The 21,790-nt window shown below is 43.0% G+C and overlaps 1 protein-coding gene across 1 annotated transcript in view; it reads left to right on the top strand.

Annotated features, from left to right (window-relative positions):
* The window catches only part of BCAT1 (branched chain amino acid transaminase 1), a 74,671-nt gene that overhangs the window by 41,837 nt on the left and 11,044 nt on the right, over positions 1 to 21,790 (top strand). The window contains 6 exon segments of the mRNA XM_043506293.1: positions 1,902 to 2,017; positions 2,019 to 2,063; positions 3,524 to 3,666; positions 14,339 to 14,424; positions 15,297 to 15,437; positions 16,875 to 16,949. Of these exon segments, the coding sequence (XP_043362228.1) occupies positions 1,902 to 2,017; positions 2,019 to 2,063; positions 3,524 to 3,666; positions 14,339 to 14,424; positions 15,297 to 15,437; positions 16,875 to 16,949 (606 nt within the window).

The raw sequence follows: 21,790 nt of genomic DNA, 5'->3' as shown, positions 1-21,790 counted from the left end.
AGGCTTTCTGGGAACAGATCTGGCAGGTCTTGCTAGGTAGTAGAAAGCCGTCCACCAGGACTACCTACCTGGATAAGTGGAAATGCTTCTTGACATAGGTGTCTCAACGAGCTCTCTCTCCGTCTCGATCTTCCCTTCAATCTATCTTGGACTACTTGCTCCACTTAAAGCAGCAGGGCCTAGCCCTCGTGTCTGTCAAGTGCTTAGCAGCCTGCTCAGCCTTCCACCACTGGTGGATGGCAGGTCAGTGTTCTCCTACGAGATTATGGTACAGTTTCTCAAGGAGCTGGAAAGGCTCTGTCCTCAGGTCCACAAGGTGATCCCGCAATGGGACTTAAATGTGGTTCTGTTGAGACTCGTGAGTCCCCTTCTTTGAGCCGCTAGCATCGTTCCCCCTGCTGCTTCTCTCTTGGAAGGTGGCCTCCTTGGTGGCATTTGCTTTGGCCAAAAGGGTCTCTGAAATCAAGACGATTACATCAGAACCACCTTACACTGTGTTCTTCAAGGACAAGGTCCAGCTGCACTCTCCACCCTGCCTAAGGTGGTGTCACAATTCCATAACAGCCAGGCCATTTTCCTGTCAGTTTTCTTCCCAAAGCCTCACAAGACCTCTGAGGAACAGCAGCTTCACTCACTGGACATTATGCCGGACCTTGCCTCTTATATGAGAGGACTAAACTCTTTATAGCAATAGTGGAAAGGATGAGAGGATGACTTCCCTGTGTCAACCTAGAGGATCTCATCCTGGATAGCTGCCTGTATTCGGGCTTGCTATGAGCCATCTTAACTGTTCACTCCACAATAGTCCAAGCTTTTGTCAGCAGCGTCCCTCTCCTAGGTCCCAGTCCAGGACATTTGCATGGCTGCAACCTGGTCATCAGTACATACCTTTGCATATCACTATGCCATCACCCAACAGGTCTGGGATGATGCCACTTTCAGGAGAGCAGTGTTGCTGTCAGCATGTGCATGAACTCCAAGCCTGTCTCCAGGGATACTGCTTGTGAGTCAACTAACATGGAATGGACATGAGCAAGCACTCGAAGAAGAAAAATGATTTGTAACTGTTGTTCTTTGAGATGTGTTGCTCCACTCCATTCCACAACCCACCCTCCTACTCCTCTGTCAGTGTTAACAGTAAGAAGGAACTGAGAGGGTGTGAGGCCTGTGGCTCCCCTTATACCAATGGATGAGCGTGTGGCTCCGGAGGGCACGAGAGCCAGCCCAACGGATACCCCACTGAGGGAAAAATCTCTGGCAATGGTGCACTTGGTGCACACATACCTAAAGTGGAATGAACATGAGCAACTCATCTGGAAGAACAACAGTTATGGACGGGTTAGGAACCACGTTTTTATGACGTCAAATGAAAGTCGTGTAAAATAAGGGTTACTTAGGCCAACGGTTCTCAGCCTTTTTCTTTCTGAGTTCCCACCCAACTGTGCCACAACTGTTTTTCTGCATATAAAAGCAAAGCCCTGCGTTAGAGGGTAGCAAGCAGAGGAATTGCCTGGGGCCCACACCATGGGGCACCATGAAGCTAAATTGCTCAGGCTTTGGCTTCAGCCCGGGTGGTGGGGATTGGTGCCCCGGGCTGCAGTCCTATGTAGTGGGACTTCGGCTTTCTGCCCTGGGCCGTAGGGAATCTAATGCTGGCCATGCTTGGTGAACCTCCTGAAACCTGCTCCCAACCCCCAGGGGAACCCAGACCCCTGGTTGAGAACCACTGGCTTAGGCTGGTTTTTTGAAGCAACATCTTTGCAGATGCATTGTGGCCATTTGACCGGTGATGGAGCACCTTCCTGCGGCAGGTGCTTTGAAAGTGATAACTCAGAAAATCTAAACTGTGAAATGAAGAAGAAAACAAAGCAAAAACTATGTATGTTTCTTTTACTGTGCAGCCTTCTCTCTGGAGTCAAGAAGCCAACTAAGCCCTGCTGTATGTTATACTGAGTCCTGTGGGCCCATACTTTGCAAGCGGAAGCTTTAATCCAATATCCTTATGGGCAGATCCCAATATGTAGAGCCTGGAAAGGAGGAACGGGGGACTGCAAATTGGGAGGGTACAGAGAGCCTGATTATGCATTAATTACATAGTTTAACTGTTGGATATTTTTTCCTTTCAGTAAAATCCTGGCTATAATGCTGTATTATAAATGTTGCAAATCAGAAATTGTAACAAAGGCATTTCCAGAAAAGAGGTATCTCACCTCCAGTCAAAATGGGCTACAAAATGGCAGACTGTCAATCTGTTCACCCTGCATAGATAGACTAAGGTTAAGGTTGTTAACTATAGTTTGTGGACCCCTGGTAGTCCATAATGAGCTGCATGAGACTGTGGAGTTGTCTCTTCATGATTCTAGCTGCTAAAATAAAGACAAGTCAAATGCTTTCCTAATGTTGTTTCTCCATGTGAGCAGTTGCTGCTGTTCTGTCAGAAAATGGAACAGAAGGTGTCCATGAGACAATTTCTGTGTTAAGTTGTCACATTATGAAAAGTTTTGAGAATGAGGCAGAAGTTTGGAATAAGGGCAATTTGCAAAGAGGCAGGGACTAAGAGAAACTTCTGTCCTGTCTATTTTTGGGGGAAAGAAGTATATGGAAGTTTGATCTACTTCAGTCACTGTTGAAAGTGAACATTTACCTAGAGTTACCAGATAGAGTTTCCCAAGTGTGGTAATTGTCAGTAAATGTTGAAGTTAAAATTAATCCCAGTTTAAAGTATTCACACAGTGCCTCATGATTTTCTGCCTCCTTTTATCAAGTATGCAACTTGTTTTTCCTAAAATCTTGCAAATTTGTGTGTGTGTATGTATGAAATATGCAGTTATAAAGAAAACCAAAGTTAAAATCTAAGTTTTAAGCTCTTCTGACTAGATTTCTGTCAGCAAATCCACTGGCACATCAGACAGCAGCAACAGGCAGTGAGAGCTAAGGGGAGGGAGGGAGCCTGTATGGCTAAGGGAATCCCCTGCTTCCTATGAACTGACTCCTATTGACTGCTTTCAAGTTTTCTGCTTCTACAAATAAACTAGCTTTAAGACACTTCCTGTGCATAAACCTGCAGTGCTGTGGCCTTCAATGCATAATCTGTTAGCCGCTTTGCTTGTACAAACGTGACACCTTTCATGAGTCAGTTGGTGCAGGGTACCTTTACATCCCAGGATCCAGTGGAGCTGCCTGGCGGCCCCACCAAAACTCCCTTTAGCTTTATCCAGGTAGTCCACAGACCCTATGGAGCAGTATGGTGCTGCTAGATAGGGGGAATGCTTGACTCTGGCTGAGCCTTCAAAGTTTTATTTTGCAGAAGCAAAGTGACTTGTAGTTCATCATTTAAATGCTGCCAATGGAATCATATCAGGGGCAGGAAATGACTTTGCAGAGCATTAATCATGAGGCAGATTTTGCAATCTGGGCACTGAAAGTAATGGAAGCTGTTTTTTAGAAGTAGAAGAATTAGGAAGTTTATAGCAGGAAGATAGCTAGCTAGTGATATCTGTCTCTTTTCATTTGTTCCTGAAAGGAATTATGGTTCTTCCATCTATGCCCAGCGTGAAGCTATGGAATTAGGGTGTCAGCAGGTTCTGTGGCTTTATGGAGAGGATCATCAAATCACCGAAGTCGGAACAATGAATCTTTTCCTGTACTGGGAAAATGAAGATGGAGGTATAGTAATATGTGGCACTAAACCTCTGCTCGTTGCAGTCCTCAGGCCTGGGAGCCAGTTATGACCTCAGGACTGGTGTCAGTGTTGTATGGATGATGCTTCTTGGGGTCTGTAGTTCCGGCCCAAGAATGGTGGCCTGCATTGCCTTCCTTTTCTGTTTTAGTAGAAGGAGGGAAGTCACCCCTTAGTCAATCCCCACTCGTCCCCACAACTATTTCAGAATTCCTTCCAGCAGGGCCCTTCCAAGAAATGGGTTTGGGACCTTTCCTCTGCAGAGAAGGCAGGTGATCAGAGACTTCTGTGACAGGCTGCAACTGCCTTCTTTATCTCTTCTGCTTCCGCCTTGTGTGGCTTCTGTCATGGCCTCTAGCAGGGGCATCCCCATCCATTCCTGAACCATGACCTGTGTCCACAAAGCAATCTGACCTTCCTTTTGAATCATGACTTTCCCGTAAGCAAGATAGGTTCATTATTGCACTGTAGTAGCTTCTCCTTTCTCCCAGTGGCCCTCTCTTAGAAGATAAAGTGTCGCATCAACCATCCTTCTACATCTTTAATCCTGGTAAATTGCTTTGAAGATGTAGGACAGATTTTTAAAGCTGGGCTCAAATTTTTTTTTTTTTGCAATCATTTGTGGTTGGAAATTATGCCACTTAGACCAACTGACTGTCTAATTACTGTGTGCAACCAGGTATTTAGACACTTGCATACCTTCACTTGAGCATGCAATTATTTGTGTCTACAAAATTGTGCCTGCAGTTGGTTGCTAGTACAGAAGGGTAACCCGGTTTGAAAGGACTATGGGCCTGATCCAAAGCCCATAAAAGTTGATAGAAAGACTCCCATTAACTTCCCAAGGCTTTGGCTCAGGTCCTAAATAAAGGCAAGTGTTGTTCCACCATCTGCCAGTCTCAGAAACAAAAGAACAAGAAATCGGTATTCAAGCTCTGATCCTTTTTATGATAATGCAATGCACACTCTTGTAAATGCCATTTCATTGCCATTTTTTCTGCCAGTGCTATAGTGGTGGTTAGGTAATGTCTCCACAATGGAAACAGCATGTGCTTTATTTTGCATAAGGGTTTGTGAGTCAAGATACCTGGGTCTATTTCCAGTTTGACTGCTGATTCTGGGCAAATCCCTTAAATTCTCTGTGTCTCAGTTTATACAGCTGTAAAATAGGGATAATATTTACCTAGCTCTAAAAAACTTGCTGAGATCAAGTGAATGATGCTATGTATGTGAATGTTATTATTTAATATTTCATCACAATGGATTAGATATTGTAGCCATTGGGCCAAATTCACCCCTCGTGCACCTTCAATGGAGTTACACCAGCAAGGAATTTGGCCGATTTGGACAGAGGTGAACAAGAAGTGGTTAGCATTCAGTGTTCTGTTTTTTGACCAGGAATAAACAGAAATTATCCAGCTGCAATACCAATGTGTTACCAGTGCACTACTGAATAGTATCATTGTGACATGGGTGGAACAAACAATCTGTAGTTCATGCCATCCAGCCTACTATATGCCAACCCTATTTCAAAACAGACCTGCCATTACCCATGCTGTGATCATTTGCACTGCAGGGGCAATTAGCTATTTAGCAATGTATTACTAAGAAGCCTGAGTAAGACCTAAAACACCTACAACAGAGGGCCCCATAAAAATGTTGCCACCAAGAAAATGTGCACCAGTGAATAACTGCCTACCTGCATGCACCGTGGCAAAAAGTGGCTGCTATTGGCTCTATCCCTTCATAAGGAATGCTACTGGTACTAGGGTGACCAGATAGCAAGGGTGAAAAATCGGAACGGGGGTGGGAGGTAATAGGCACCTATATAAGACTAAGCCCCAAATATAGGGTCTGTCCCTATAAATTCGGGACATCTGGTCACCCTAAATGCTACTTGGGGGTCCTTGTTTTGTTTGTTTCATTGTGCATATATTGCAGTGTGTGTATGTGTGGAAGGGGGAGATTAAACATAGAAATAGTATTTCAAGGAATCCCTGTTGAGGTTACAGGGACAAACCATCCCGATGAGTCGAAAGAATAGTAAATATGGCAGGCGACCAGCTTGGCTTAATGGTGAAATCCTAGCGGATCTTAAACATAAAAAAGAAGCTTACAAGAAGTGGAAGGTTGGACATATGACCAGGGAAGAGTATAAAAATATTGCTCGGGCATGTAGGAAAGATATCAGGAGGGCCAAATCGCACCTGGAGCTGCAGCTAGCAAGAGATGTCAAGAGTAACAAGAAGGGTTTCTTCAGGTATGATGGCAACAAGAAGAAAGCCAAGGAAAGTGTGGGCCCCTTACTGAATGAGGGAGGCAAGCTAGTGACAGAGGATGTGGAAAAAGCTAATGTACTCAATGCTTTTTTTTGCCTCTGTTTTCACTAACAAGGTCAGCTCCCAGACTGCTGTGCTGGGCATCACAAAATGGGGAAGAGATGGCCAGCCCTCTGTAGAGATAGAGGTGGTTAGGGACTATTTAGAAAAGCTGGACGTGCACAAGTCCATGGGGCCGGACGAATTGCATCCGAGAGTGCTGAAGGAATTGGCGGCTGTGATTGCAGAGCCCTTGGCCATTATCTTTGAAAACTCGTGGCGAACGGGGGAAAGTCCCGGATGACTGGAAAAAGGCTAATGTATTGCCTATCTTTAAAAAAGGGAAGAAGGAGGATCCTGGGAACTACAGGCCAGTCAGCCTCACCTCAGTCCCTGGAAAAATCATGGAGCAGGTCCTCAAAGAATCAATCCTGAAGCACTTAGAGGAGAGGAAAGTGATCAGGAACAGTCAGCATGGATTCACCAAGGGAAGGTCATGCCTGACTAATCTAATCGCCTTTTATGATGAGATTACTGGTTCGGTGGATGAAGGGAAAGCAGTGGATGTATTGTTTCTTGACTTAGCAAAGCTTTTGACACGGTCTCCCACAGCATTCTTGTCAGCAAGTTAAGGAAGTATGGGCTGGATGAATGCACTATAGGGTGGGTAGAAAGCTGGCTAGATTGTCAGGCTCAGCGGGTAGTGATCAATGGCTCCATGTCTAGTTGGCAGCCGGTGTCAAGTGGAGTGCCCCAGGGGTCGGTCCTGGGGCCCGTTTTGTTCAATATCTTCATATATGATCTGGAGGATGGTGTGGATTGCACTCTCAGCAAATTTGCGGATGATACTAAACTGGGAGGAGTGGTAGATACGCTGGAGGGGAGGGATAGGATACAGAAGGACCTAGACAAATTGGAGGATTGGGCCAAAAGAAATCTAATGAGGTTCAATAAGGATAAGTGCAGGGTCCTGCACTTAGGATGGAAGAATCCAATGCACCGCTACAGACTAGGGACCGAATGGCTCGGCAGCAGTTCTGCGGAAAAGGACCTAGGGGTGACAGTGGACGAGAAGCTGGATATGAGTCAGCAGTGTGCCCTTGTTGCCAAGAAGGCCAATGGCATTTTGGGATGTATAAGTAGGGGCATAGCGAGCAGATCGAGGGACGTGATCGTTCCCCTCTATTCGACACTGGTGAGGCCTCATCTGGAGTACTGTGTCCAGTTTTGGGCCCCACACTACAAGAAGGATGTGGATAAATTGGAAAGAGTACAGCGAAGGGCAACAAAAATGATTAGGGGTCTAGAGCACATGACTTATGAGGAGAGGCTGAGGGAGCTGGGATTGTTTAGTCTGCAGAAGAGAAGAATGAGGGGGGATTTGATAGCTGCTTTCAACTACCTGAAAGGGGGTTTCAAAGAGGATGGCTCTAGACTGTTCTCAATGGTAGCAGATGACAGAACGAGGAGTAATGGTCTCAAGTTGCATGGGGGAGGTTTAGATTGGATATTAGGAAAAACTTTTTCACTAAGAGGGTGGTGAAACACTGGAATGCGTTACCTAGGGAGGTGGTAGAATCTCCTTCCTTAGAGGTTTTTAAGGTCAGGCTTGATAAAGCCCTGGCTAGGATGATTTAACTGGGACTTGGTCCTGCTTTGAGCAGGGGGTTGGACTAGATGACCTTCTGGGGTCCCTTCCAACCCTGATATTCTATGATTCTATGATTCTAAGCTCAGCACCAATGTGGACACAAGAACAAATGGGTATAAACTGGCCGCCAAGAAGTTTAGACTTGAAATTAGACAAAGGTTTCTAACCATCAGAGGAGTGAAGTTTTGGAATAGCCTTCCAAGGGAAGCAGTGGGGGCAAAAGATCTATCTGGTTTTAAGATTCTACTGGATAAGTTTATGGAGGAGATGGTATGATGGGATAATGTGATTTTGGTAAGTAATTGATCTTTAAATATTCAGGGTAAATAGGACTAATCCCCTGAGATGGGATATTAGATGGATGGGATCTGAGTTACCCAGGAAAAAATTTCCTGTAGTATCTGGCTGGTGAATCTTGCCCATATGCTCAGGGTTTAGATCACCATTTTTGGGGTCAGGAAGGAATTTTCCTCCAGGGCAGATTGGAGAGGCCCTGGAGGTTTTTCACCTTCCTCTGTAGCCTGGGGCACGGGTCACTTGAGGAAGGCTTCTCTGCTCCTTGAAGTCTTTAAACCACGATTTGAGGACTTCAATAGATCAGACATAGGTGAGGTTTTTTGAAGGAGTGGGTGGGTGAAATTCTGTGGCCTGCGCTGTGCAGGAAGTCGGACTAGATGATCAGAATGGTCCCTTCTGACCTTAGTATCTATGAATCTATGAATAGTGAGATTTGGAACTAGAAATCATGGGTACAGTTTAAGCATCAGGAACATACACCTCATTGTGTGTGCAGGGAGTAATGTAAACTCTGTGTATACGTGCTATGTTTTTGTGTACCCTCATGAATGCACTAGATGGGGACTGATTTCAACGTGCTTCAAATGAAGGTCCATTTTTTACTGCAAGCCATTTCTAGTTCAATTTATCCCTGGTATTGGACAAAAGAGGTATCTAACACTGCAGTCTTGAGCGGACCCTAGAAAATGTCTCATTCATAATGATGGTAGTGGGAGGGGGAAATTGTCCAATAGCCTCTGGTAAATTTGCATGACACACATTATGCTGATCCTGTACATATAGCATTGCTCTGGCTGAGTTTATAATGTAGCTAAATCTGGATCACTATTGTTACAGGAATAACTGAGCGCAGTAGTTTCCATTCATGAAATACTGCTTTCATCAGTGGCATATTTGGAGAGTGACATATACCTAGGATGGTTTCCATGTTTACAAAATGTAAAGCTTGATCACCATGTGATCCTCCAGGCCTACCTTTTCACGGCACATAACGTTGTTGAGAGACAAAGGGTGGCAGGAGTGGAAAGCATGTTAAATGAAATGTCTCTTTCTCCTATCAAGGGGCTTAGCTTGGCAGAGATGAAGACCTTTAAAATCAAAGCAAGTGTTCAGTCTAAGGAATACACCAAATGTGGGCTGTACACTATGGAATCTGTTTATATTTTCCAGTATACAGAGGCAGTGTTGAGAATGGTTGGTGCAAAGAGTCAGGACACCTGGGTTCTATTTCTGGCTGAACCATTAAGCCACTATGTGATCTTGGGCAAATTATTTAGCTCTGTGCCTCAGTTATCCCATCAATAAAATGGGAAGAATAATACCTACTTCATAGGAGTGATAGGATGCTTAATTCCTTAAAAGCTCTTTGGAATCCTCAGATCAGGGTCGGTCCTAGACCACATGGCGCCTCAGGCGAGGTGCATCTTCAGCACCCCCCTCCATTAGTTAAAGTTTTGAATATCTTCTTTTTTATTGCATTTATAGCCCGTTTCACAACTTTGATGCACGATTTGCATGCATGATTTATCCCTGTTATATTAGATATAAATTTGCATACTAGGATCTGTAAATCTGTAAATCTTCGTTCTTATATCTCATTGACAGACTGGCAATGCCCCGCCCCTTATATACCTGCAAGGGCATAGCTGACAACATTCTAGGAGGTTCGAGGAAAATGTATCTCTCAGAAAGTCTGGAAGGTTCCATGAGATTCTATGAAGGTCCAGAACATTCTAGGTGGTTAGTGAAAAATGAATCCACACACAGAATACCTGAAACATTTTACTTCAACATTCTATTTTCCCATTTGTCACTAACAACAAAAATAGCACCCCGAGCCTAGTGCCCCTCCAAACTAGCACCCCAGGAGGTCGCCTGCCCCTCAATCCAGCCCTGCCTCAGATGAAAAGACTCATAGAAGTTCAAAGTAATGCTCTTATATGTGTGAAAAATAGAGCTTGATGATTGTTAAAATGGTCATTGTTTGTGCTGCAGAAAGTGCCATGTGGTGGTGGAGCTTGAAGTTTGCTGGTGACACAGTGTGAGCTGTTAGATGCACAGTGATCCTAAAGGGATGGATTCCTTTTGTAGAGAGTGACAGAGAGATTGACAAATTTATGGGATGACAGACAGAGAAAGGGAAAAAAAGAGAGAGGGGGCAAAGGGCCTGGCAGCAAGTAGCAATTGGAACCCGGGAGGGAAAAATGGAATGGAGACTTGGGGTGAAAGGAAAGTGTGAGGAAAAGAGAAAAAATGAAGGAGAGAGCGACACAAAGGGAAGAGGAGAAGGGGTTTATAATAGGGTATGGACCTCAGAGCTTCCTGAGGCCTATGTGATCCAGAAGTTCTCTTGGTGGCCCCACCCAGGCAAACATTTTGGTGTTTTTCTCAGTGTTGTAGTAATTTGCCTAGCCCTAAACTCATCCAATATGCATCAATCAGTGCATGTTCATAAATACTTGTGTGATAAATGAAGGGGGTCTAGCTCCCTTTTATGGACACCCAGCCAGCCAGTTAGCTATAAAATTCCTCTTGGTGTCTGTTCTCTGCTTGCTTTACCTGTAAAGGGTTAACAAGCCCACAGGTAAAGAAAAGGAGTGGGCACCTGACCAAAGAGCTAGAACTTCTTAAAATTGGGAAAGAAGCTTTCCCTTTATGTCTGTTGTGTCTCTCCAGGAAAGAGGGGAACAGAGGGCAGCAGGAACACTGTGTAAAGCTTTAAGTCAGGTATGCGAAATCATCAGATCATACTTATTTGAAATCCCCCAAATATGTAAGTAAATTAGGAACGTTTAGATAGACACGATCAGGTTTATTTCTTTATTTTGGCTTGTGGACTCCTCTGTGCTAACCCCAGATGTTTTTGTTTGCTTTTACCCCCAAGAAAGCTATTTTAGGTGCTTAATTTTTAGAATTGCTCTTTTAAAATCTAGCAAGAGCCTAAGTTCCAGATGTATATTCTTCCTTTTGGTTTTTAATAAAATTTACCTTTTTTAAAAAATAGGATTGGATTTTTGGTGTCCTAAGAGGTTTGTGCATGTTGTTTGATTAGCTGGTAGCAACAGCTAATTTCCTTTTGTTTTCTTTCTCAGTTCTTCCCCGGGGGGGGGGTGGTGAAAGGGCTTGAGGGAGGAATTTCCAAGTGCTCCTTCTTAGGGTTTTTTGCATTTGGGTGGTGGCAGCATTTACCAAGCAAAGGTCAGAGAAAAGCTGTAACCTTGGGAATTTAATACAAGTCTGGATTGGCCAGTATTACTTTTTAAAATCCTTGCGGGCCCCCATCTTCTGCACTCGAAGTGCCAGAGTGGGGATTCAGTCTTGACAACTTGCATGAAAGACTTGAAGCTTATGTTGTTCAGTAAAATGCAAGACCTAATTTTAGAATCACTTCAACTGTAAGCTCCCCAGATCTGGGATGGTCTCTTTGGTACATGTTTGTTCAGTGCCTCACACAACGGGTCCCTGGCCTCTCAGTGCTACTGCAGTAATGATAATGGAGTGTCACATCAGTGTCAACATACGAGCATTCAGCAAACACTATAAATGAACGCGTATATGTGAGTTCAGACCAACGTGAGAATTGGAAGCATGGTTACATGGGGGACAGACAAGAGTGTCCATGACCATTGCAGGCTGTTGTGGCCTTGCTTTGCGCTGTTCACGTTTTTCACCTCAAGTGTTGATGATGCACCTTGCTTCAAAGCAGTTAACAGCAACATAACAAGTCTGCTGCCACCTTGCTTTGTTGTGGGCTGTTGTTTCCCAGTGACTAGGATTGGCTGATATGCTTTCATGCATGACTTCAGTGTGTCTATATTGTTTGTACTGGCCACCATGAGAGCAGGTGCCTTGCTGTAGCTGACCACAAAATATGGCCTTGGGTATTCTTGAGTCTGCCATACAAACGAGATGCCAAGACCAATGTATAGCTGAGCTTTTTTTGAGCGTGCTTTGAATGTCAGCCCTCTGACAATAATTGAGTATTTCTTGTCTCACCAATTGACCCTGCAGACAGACCAAAGGTCGTGCATATGGAACTGATTGAGTTTCCTAATATAGCAGCAATATGTTGTCCAGCATGACTGCCTAATAGACGTTTAGCTTAGTGCTTATCTTGATGCCCCTGTAATTCCATAAGTGGTGTGACAGCATTCCAAATGCAGAGCTGGCCTTCGCTATGTGATGGGTAATCTCATCATCAGTTGTGGCATTCTGTGACATTCTATCTCCTTAGATAGCAGAACTTCTCCATGGACTTGAGAAGACCATCCTTGATCTTAAAAATTGGGTAGATAAGTGCATCCCCTGACATGTTGGTACATGTAGAAAGGTGCTGGTGCAAAAGCACCTAATTAGCCCCTGCCAAGTCAGCTCCAAGCAAGGGAAGCAGATTGGGGCTGATGGAAAAGGCCTGATGCCAACTTTAGGATTGGCAACACCTGCTGGCCTGACAAGCTAAGGGCTATAAAGGCTGGGAGGGAGCCAGGGAGAAGTCAGTCAGGAAGGAACCAACCAACCAACCAACCAACCAACCAACCAACCAACCAACTAACTGGAGGCCTCCTAGCTGAAGGCTGACTCTGCCTGTAAAAGAGGTTGAATAATCCTGCAAGGCTTGTAAATAGATAGACACTTGTGGTGGGATAACTATAAGTAAATAAAGACAGGGGTGTTGCGCAACCCTGACGCCTCTCTGAGCCTTACTGGGGCAGCAAGCAGGCCCCAGGAAGAGGGGTGGGTCATGGATCCTGTTACAGTACAGTATTTCAGTTTTCTTTAGATTGATTGATTGTGAAACCAAAGTGATTCACTGTACAAGTAAAGTGATCAGTTATTAATTGAATGTCATTAATCGAGTGGGCAACCAGTGCACAGTAATCAGCAAATTAAAGCTCCTTAATGTGTAAAACTGTCACTTTCATGCAAGAACGGAAGCGTTGAAAATGGAACAACTTATAACACTGTAGAGCTGGATAAATACTCCTCTGTCAGTATCATGAAATGCATCCAGAAGCATAGCCAATAGAAGGATGGAAAAGACTGTGGAAGCCAGCACACAACAGTGTTTTGTGCCACTGGTGACCAGAAAGGGGTCTGATATCTCTCCATTTCCCACCACTCTGGCTTTCATCGCTTCATGGAAGGATGGAATAACAGAAATAAACTTTCCAAAGATGAACAAAAAATTGAGCAAGAGGCAGTGCCACAGAATTTCAAGGATGCCCACATTGTCCACCTCTATAAACGTAAGAGTGAATGGGCAAACTGTGATAATTATTAGGGCATTTCGCTTCTCTCTGTTGCTGGGGAAATTATTGCACTGGTCATACAGAATTGACTTAACACCTATCTTGTGGGAACCATCATCCCTGAGTCTGGACAGGGCACTGTAAATGTGATCTTCATAGCCTGTCAACTTCAGGAAAAGTGCTAGGAGCAAAACCATGGTCTTTATGTGATGTTCATCAACTAAGTTAAAGCATTTGTCTCCAGAAATCATGGGGGACTCTGGAAAGTTACCTCAATACAAATAAATATATATAAAAATCAATAAAAGCAGACAAAGAGGAAGTTTTCCCACACAAGGCTGTTTTTTCCTATGTGTTAATATAAATCCAGGAGTTTACAGCTTATCAAAATGTCTCTCCCATGAAAAGACAAATGGGGTTTGTGAGCTCATAGTCTGATTTCCCAGAGATGGGCAAGCTGAATGCATATGGAGCCACATTTGGTACACACATGGTACCAGACGGAGATGATGACATGCTACAAAGGAGGCAGATGCTCCTCTAGGTAACCCCAGGCTGGTAGACATAATATGCATACTTTACAAAATTATATAAAGCTGGCAGTTTAAAACATTTGCAGCTTCTCATATTCTATCAATTCCATGCTGTTTGGCAGCTGGCCTGTCAAGCTTTCAAAATAGCTCACAGCAATCAAAATATATTTTGGATCTTATACACATCCCGCTCTAACATTCACGGTAAAGCCTCTGAAGATGGAACAGTATCAAGTGTGTCACAGGGTTCCATATTGAGGTCCATATTATTTCTTCTTTTCACTAATAAGAGGAGTATGTACATTCAGACATGATCAAATTTGATGATTCCAAAGTTGGTGAAGTAGCGCGAAACTTGCGTTAGTCGAGGGGGCTTTTTCACACTTCAAGCTATGTAAGTTGTATCAGTGTAGGCTGTAGTGTAGACCTGCCCTCAGATATATGCATAGATTCAAAACGGGTGGCATCCAACTGAGTTTGTGCAATTTAGAAACTGCCTCTGAAATTCTAACCAATGTTTGTATCTTATGATATCGGATATTGCATGTTGGTATCTGATATTTCTGCTCTCATTTAAATATTTTATTTTGTTTGTATTTTTGTTTCAACAGAAGAGGAACTGGCAACCCCACCGTTAGATGGCATCATTCTTCCTGGAGTGACGAGGCAGAGCATCTTGGAGCTGGCACACAAGTGGGTGGGTGTTTGCCTTGTCCCTCAACAGTAGCAATTTTAACAACCGTGAGATACACTGTTATGAAAATAACTCATTTATTGCATTCAAGTAATGGCTTTGAGTTCCACCTGATCCTTTAAACCAAATATGAACTGGGGAAGCATGTTAAAATTAAAAAGTCTTGGCCAAACCACCCAAACACCAGCATTTGTACCACAGAGCCACATAGTTCCCAATTAGTATTCCCACACAAAAATCCTCATTAACTTTGTGTGAGAGTTGCCAGACCCTATATCCCATTAATACAATTGGCTTAAAGTAAGGAAATAAGCAATTGTCATTCATCACCCCATCTACATTCTACTCATCAGCTCCTTGTTCCACCACCTATAGCCCATGTGTCTCCACCTTCATTCTGAGCAACCAGGGTGCAGCCTTAAGTCCAGTTGTAGATATAATGCACTAGTACCTGTATTCTTTCAGATTCCAAATCTGTACTTGAATACAAGTTATCATGCACAAAGTACTGTAAGCTCAGCAATGGTCAAAAGCACACAGGTCCTCTGTTTTATATCTCATCCAAAAGTTCTGCTGCAGCTGCAGTGTTCCTGAACACCATGTTGAGGTTCAGTTCCAGATTTGAGGGGAAAGTGCCACCTAGCGAATTGCCATCATCACATCTTACAGATCTTGGGTTTTCCTTGGAGGTCATTCATCTAACTACTACTGACCAGGCCTTGCTTAGCCTTATGAGAACTGAAAATTGACTGGCTGCAACTGAGTTCATTAAAAATATCACCTCTGTGATACAGTTACAGGTGTCTAATATAAGGAAAGAATTATGACCTTTAAGAACATGTGCTCTGGTTCTGTCTTTCTGATCCCTGGCGCAGGGAGAATTTAAAGTGTCTGAGCGGTACATCACCATGAGTGATCTGACAGCTGCCTTGGAGGAAAACAGAGTGAAGGAGATGTTTGGTGCTGGGACAGCTTGTGTCGTATGCCCTATTTCTAAAATATTATACAAAGGCAAGGTAAGGAAAGTATTTGTGTTTATTTTTTTTCTTCCCCATATAATTACAGCTTGGCATTGTCTGAGGTTCATGCGGGAAGTATCTTATCAGTATATTGCCTCCTAACTTCTTCCCAACTTCGTCTTCGTCTTGGGGAAACTGATTTTTTTTTCAAAATTCCCCCTCCCTCTTTTTTGTGTTTAATTTGAAATTTTAGAATTTCATTTTTTTTTACCAGCTCTATAGTTGGTTTAAAAAGGGGTGGGGAGTGGGGAGGAATTTATTTTAAATTTAAGTCAAAAAATTCATTCATACAAAAAAAAAATCAAAATTTGAAATTTAATCCAAATTTTTCAATTAGGAGCATTTCAGCCAACTCCATGATGTGATTTGCAGTCAAATCTTCCTTTAAAAGGGAGGCTGTCAGCCAGTTCCTCAGTTCTGTTCTGCCCATCCCTGGTGTAAATTAAAATTGCAGAGGAGGAGATTTTAAATTCCATCAGCAAAAACGGGTCATACAGAGAACATGGCTTTGCTCCACCATGACCACTCCCCTTCCATCCCCTAATATGTCTCCTTCCTAACCCCATCCCATGCCTGACTTAATCCTTCCCCTTATACCAGCCAGCACAGCTCTGTTGGAGAGGACACAGATAGCAGAGCTGGTACAGGAGATGGCATAACTGTTTCTGTCTGCTATACAGCAGCTGGGAAATTCCTCCTGAACAAGAGGAATTCTGTAGAGCTTTTCTCTGTCCTGTTTAAGTTCCCTTTGCACTGCTTACATTGCCTAAAACGAACTTAGCAGACCAGTGAATCCAGCACAAGGTATATTGATATGTTTCTTTGGGAAGATAGACAAGAGAACAAATAAAATAAGTGTAGAAAATGATGTTTCTAATAGATGGACTATATCTATTAATACAATCAGGCTTTTGAGATACGAATGGGAAACATTAAGATGTTGAAAATTATGGTAAATGTACTTGTTTTAACACCATATACAGTGTAGATAATAAATAGAAAGGTGCTTCTTTGAGTTGACTATCCTCCTCCTCAAGCCTTACTGATTGAGCAAGAAGGTGAGTGTGGTGTCATGATTAGTCCTTGCTTGGACTCCGGTAGCAGCTGGGTTCTATTTCTGGCTCTATTGCCACTCCTTTGGCCAAGTCCCTGAGGGGGGCCTAAACGAGCTCTCGTTACAGTCAATAGAAGTAGTACAGTTGACGTGAATGGCAGCTGACCCTTGAGCTTCCTGTGTCTCCTATAAAATGAGTATTAATGATCCTTACCCACCTGATGGGAGTGGTGTAAGGTTTAATTAATGTTTGTGAAATGCTTTGAGATCCTCAGATTTAAAGGGCATTTATATATGTATGTACTTACTGCTGCTGCGGCTGTTATCTGACTGTACATGATGAGCTTCTAGGAATTATTCTCATTTTAATTCCATCCTAGAATTTGCACATTCCAACTATGGAGAATGGACCTCAGTTAGCAACCCGCTTCCTGAATCAGCTGACTGATATCCAAGTAAGAGGTTCTCTTCTTTGGTATGATAACATAATGAAAGGGGTGAAATAGAATGAATAGTTTTCTGTTACAGGCATTTCTGTCCAGGAATCAAAATATAGACTCTTTCTCCCACCTCTCCTGGCACTGAAACCTTGTTAGATTATCAATGGTAAGGAATGGTGCAGGAAGATATTTACATATCTATCCCTACATATCACTGAGGGATGCTATTTTCCTCCTTAAACTTGCCCTTCCTCTTTCATCTTGAAACAGAGTGATTTTAATACAGGTGTGAAATACAGAAGTGCTTGTAAAAGACTGATGTTTATGTCCTTGTCTCATGACATGGGCCAGGATTATAAAAAGTTATACCCGGTCATTATCCACAAACTCCAGTGGCAGCTGTTTCATCTTCCCTTAAAAAAATACACAGTCAGATAAAATCTAATATCAGCTAAAACCGACTTCCACAAAATAGTACAGGCAATCAATTTTTAAAAACCCCACAAAACGATGTCTTGGATGGTGGAAATGGCATTAGACATTGGCCAGTAACTGCTATCTTGTAGGCTCAAAGTCTGTCTGATCATGCAGCCACTACTTGTTCCCAAAGCAGTTCCTCCTCTAGTGGCTTGTTGTATGTTAAGAGGGATCTACCATTTGACACTTTTATTTGCTCTCAATATCTAGAGAGGCATGTTTTACATCTGTCAGTGCATAAAGACTGTCAGTAGCATTCTGGACATCCTCAAGAAGCTGAGCACCAGTGTCTCCTTGGTTTATTTAGATGTCTTCTCTTTCTCCTGTAGGGGGTGGTGAATGATATGACCTCAGCATGGATAGAATAGCTGTTACCTTGACAGGTTGCAAGTCACTTTGTTTGAGAGCTAACATTCTCTCCCGCTTACTATGACAGTAACTCTTTGGCATTCTTCTCATAGTATTTCTTCTGATCTGGGTTGCTATAGTTATTTCGTAACTGCCCCAGAGTTAATGGTCTGTGACTTAAGAAGCACATTAGATGTTGCCACTAAGGTTTTTATCCTCCCGCCGGTGAGCTGCTGAAGTGGTGATCCTAATAAAACATTGTGAGATGTGTTGCAATATCCATACTAAATATGGATCCCTTGAATCAATCAGGGCTTTTATATTACATTTTTACTGACTCTTCTGCAGATCTTTAGTAAGGGCTTCACCTGGTGTGCATGAACTGATACAGCCATCAAAAAATTGTCAGATTGAGTCATTCATTAATTGTGGCCCATTGTCTGCTATTGACTCACCTGGAATACCCTGGCTAACATATTGAGATTTACAATGTGTTATTCAATGTGTTGTACAATAGAGTAGTTAAAAATAAAATAAAATGACTAGCATTCCACTAACCCTTCATTTTTTAAATCAAGTAGTGTGCACCAGCCTTGGTCTAGGGACAGTTGGGCAACTTTGGTAGTTTCAGTAGCTCTTTTGGATTCTTGTTCTTCTATTTATTGCAGGTTTCACATATGCATACTATCATATAGATTCTGTCCCAGCTGCTTTTCACCACCCTGCTGACACAAAGCAGCTAGAAAGTTGTTGAATCTGTGCCCTGCTGGATTCCCCCTCTGTGACAGAAATCTCAGATGGCACAGATCCACCATTGTGGATCCTAGGCTTGTCTCAGTTCCCTCATGGACACGATCCAGGGTAGTCTCTACATCTTTTCAAAACAAAGTATTGTTTGATCACAACAGGAGTATAAGAAGGCAAAAAGGGTTTTCAACATAACAAACAGCCTATATGCACGCCTGTCTTACCTAAAGCTTAGGTAGGCCTCGCTTATCCGGACACCCACCCACTGGGGTGGGGAGACAGTTTGCACACCTGCAGTCTCTGCATCCCTGTCACCTGAGCTTCAGGGACTCAGGTTTTTATCCACTACAAAATTTTGTTTATTTTTTGCCTGGGTTTCCCCTCTCCAAGACAAGGGTGTCGAACCCACCATGGTCTGAGATAAACTTCAGAGGCAACAACACCTGCTTTGTCCCTTGAAGTATTGGTGGCTATCAGGTGGGCTTCTCCATTTTCCTATTTACCTGCAAACTAACCCATGAAAATAACCCTTAATAATCATATAGCAAACAACACAATAAAAATCAAACTGGCAGATGGAACACATGATGTTGATAAACTATCACAGGGAGCTTCCATTTCACAGGGATCATTTACATTCTGATTCCCCCTCAAAAAAATCTCCCCATTTAATTTCAGTGGAATACAGTACTGTTTGCTGTGCTCTGCTAAGCAGCTTCCACATTCCACCATGGAGGTGTGGAGCATTTCAGTGTCAGAGGAAATGATTCCCATATATTTGTATTTAGCATGTAAAGGGCTTGTGTGTTCTTCTGCATAAAGATACTGTATGAATTAGACCCATTTGTCATAGTGGTCTCTGTATTAGGAGCTGGAGTGAGACTACTAATTCATTTTGTGTATGCCAACTGAAAGTGATTAGATGATAGGGACTTTCAGTTCCAACGATGAGCGCTGCATTTGAACCAGTAACTTAGAGGTGAATTGCTCCATATCCAATTACTAATCACCGCTGGCATCCAGTTCCCTTGTATGCAATATATGCTAGTTTTACATTTTCAGATTTCTTTGATTATTTTGCACCCAGATCTGTTTTCCTGCCATTTACTGTTTTTTGTAATCCATAATCCTCCATGTGCAAAGGATTTACTTGGATTTGAACAGCTGTTCAGTGGGAAGTAGCACTAGAATGACGAATTAGAACTCTGTGGGCAGAACTGATTACATTTCTCACGGCAGTAGCAAGAGACGGGGAACACTGCAATATGCGTTTACACTTGTGTCACTAAAAGGAAATTGTGATCACTAAAGATCCATAGAGATTTTAGATGAAATAATTTACTCTGTGTGTAGCACTGGTTATGAATGCATCAGTCACAGAATACCGTGTTCTTTAACAGCTTGAGTTAGAGGATTTAAAGATGAGTTTCTCTCTGGGAATTTTACTGCCACTGAAATGCCAATCAATGCTGGCAATCTCCTTCCCTAAATAAAAAGCCCTGAATGTTTTGGCTAATATGGCCAGTGGTCCCAAATATTGTAGATTATTTATGGCTTTCATCATGATTTGTATTTATAAGGAGGATGCAGTGAAAGCTTGTTTATTTTTAAAGTGTAGTTCAGAAAGCAATTTGGGTGGGATAGGTGGACAGTTTCAGGTGAAATTATTATTTGTATTAGGGTAGAATTTAAAGGGCATGATCAATATCAGGGCCCCATTTTGCTAGGCACTGTACAAATATATAATAATAAGAGACAGTCCTGCTACTCTAAATAGGCACACCTGAGAAAATAGTGGTAGAGAGGGTTGCCTAGAGGAGGAAGTATTGTTATTCCCATTTTACAGATCAGAACCTGAGGAGCAGAGAGATTTAGTGATTTGCCCAGGTTAAACAGGAAGTCTGTGGCCAATCCAGAAAGAGAATCTGATCTACTTAGTCCCAATATAGTGTCTTAACTGCACAACCATCCTTCCTTTCTAAAATCTGAGAATGAACTCAAACCTTTGGCAAAAAAATGAATCCATACTGACCCTTTCAGGGAATTTATGGGAGTCTGGATTGTGATTTCAGTTTTATGTACCTCTGCATTGCTTGGTTCTGAACAGGGTGAGACACTGAAGTCTGAGTGAGGCTGTTCTTACAAACCGAAGCAGGAGGTACTGGAAGTCTCACAAGAGAGCTTGTTTTCATGAGATATCCTACTCAATTTTGCAGGTTCTGGGGGTTCAGATAAATTCTCAAGGTTTTTGAGTTTCACTCAGTTACTTGACAGGCAAATTAATAGCAGTAGTTATCCTAATTAGCAGAGTAAATGTCAGCATAAAGAACTCACCTCTTTTAATGGAAAATGCTGATGCAGCCTCTGCTCAGTACAGCTTGGGTGGATATGAAGGGAGACAGGAGCCTTTATGGTGCCTCATTGCCCAGAGCTTGAGCCAGGCCAATTTCTAGTGTGAATAAGAGGAGCCTCACAGCTCCTGTGACTTATACCAACTGCCTAGGACCCCCAAGGGGCCGTTCCAATAGTAAAGGATCACCAGGGTTAGAGCCAACTCCCTTTTCTCCAGTCATGACCTCTACATTACAGCGTTTCTTTGCTACCCAGCGATTAGCCCATGCTGGGGGAATCCTGCACTGTTTGGTTAAACTGGCATTGTGGTTGCTTTGCAATGCCAGGGAATCATGAAGCACCCATGGTGGGGACAAGGAACTGGCCTGTAAATGTCATGAATGGAACCCTGCTTTTCGAGCATGGTGTAACACATTCTGTCAGCTGTGCTGCAAACCTCTGTCCAGCAATAGCAGAATTAGCAACAAGGAGAAGAAATATCCCCAAGGACTGTTAGAAGACATTGTGGTGTTGTGTTGTACAGAGAGCTGTTCAGCCACTAGCCTTCAAAGACAGCACTCCCAAATGCTGTTTCTTCAAGTGAACACAGTAACAAGCCAAGAGCTTTTTCTCTTCTTGGGAATTCATCTTTTAGATTGCTTTTCTTCCCTAAGGTTTTTCTCTTATGGTCTCCATGCTTCCACACTCCATTTCAGTGTGTATACTGGGCTACTAGAGATGTATAGGCTGCAGTGCTTTCCGTGTGCAGCTGGCCCTCAGCTCTCTGTTGTCATCTTAGTCTGACCTACAGGTGAAGTCTAGAGATAATCTGACTCAAAAGCACTGGACTGGGATTCAGGAGATCTGGGTTCCATTCCTGGGTCTGCCACAATTCCCTGTATGACTTTGGGCAAGTTATTTCATTACTATGCTGCCTCTCCTATCTGTAAAGC

This window comes from Dermochelys coriacea, chromosome 1 (genome assembly GCF_009764565.3).
Source record: "Dermochelys coriacea isolate rDerCor1 chromosome 1, rDerCor1.pri.v4, whole genome shotgun sequence".
In the NCBI taxonomy this organism is placed as follows: domain Eukaryota; kingdom Metazoa; phylum Chordata; order Testudines; family Dermochelyidae; genus Dermochelys; species Dermochelys coriacea.
Note: the sequence above shows the minus strand (reverse complement) of the source record. Positions and strands in the feature narration are given on the sequence as shown.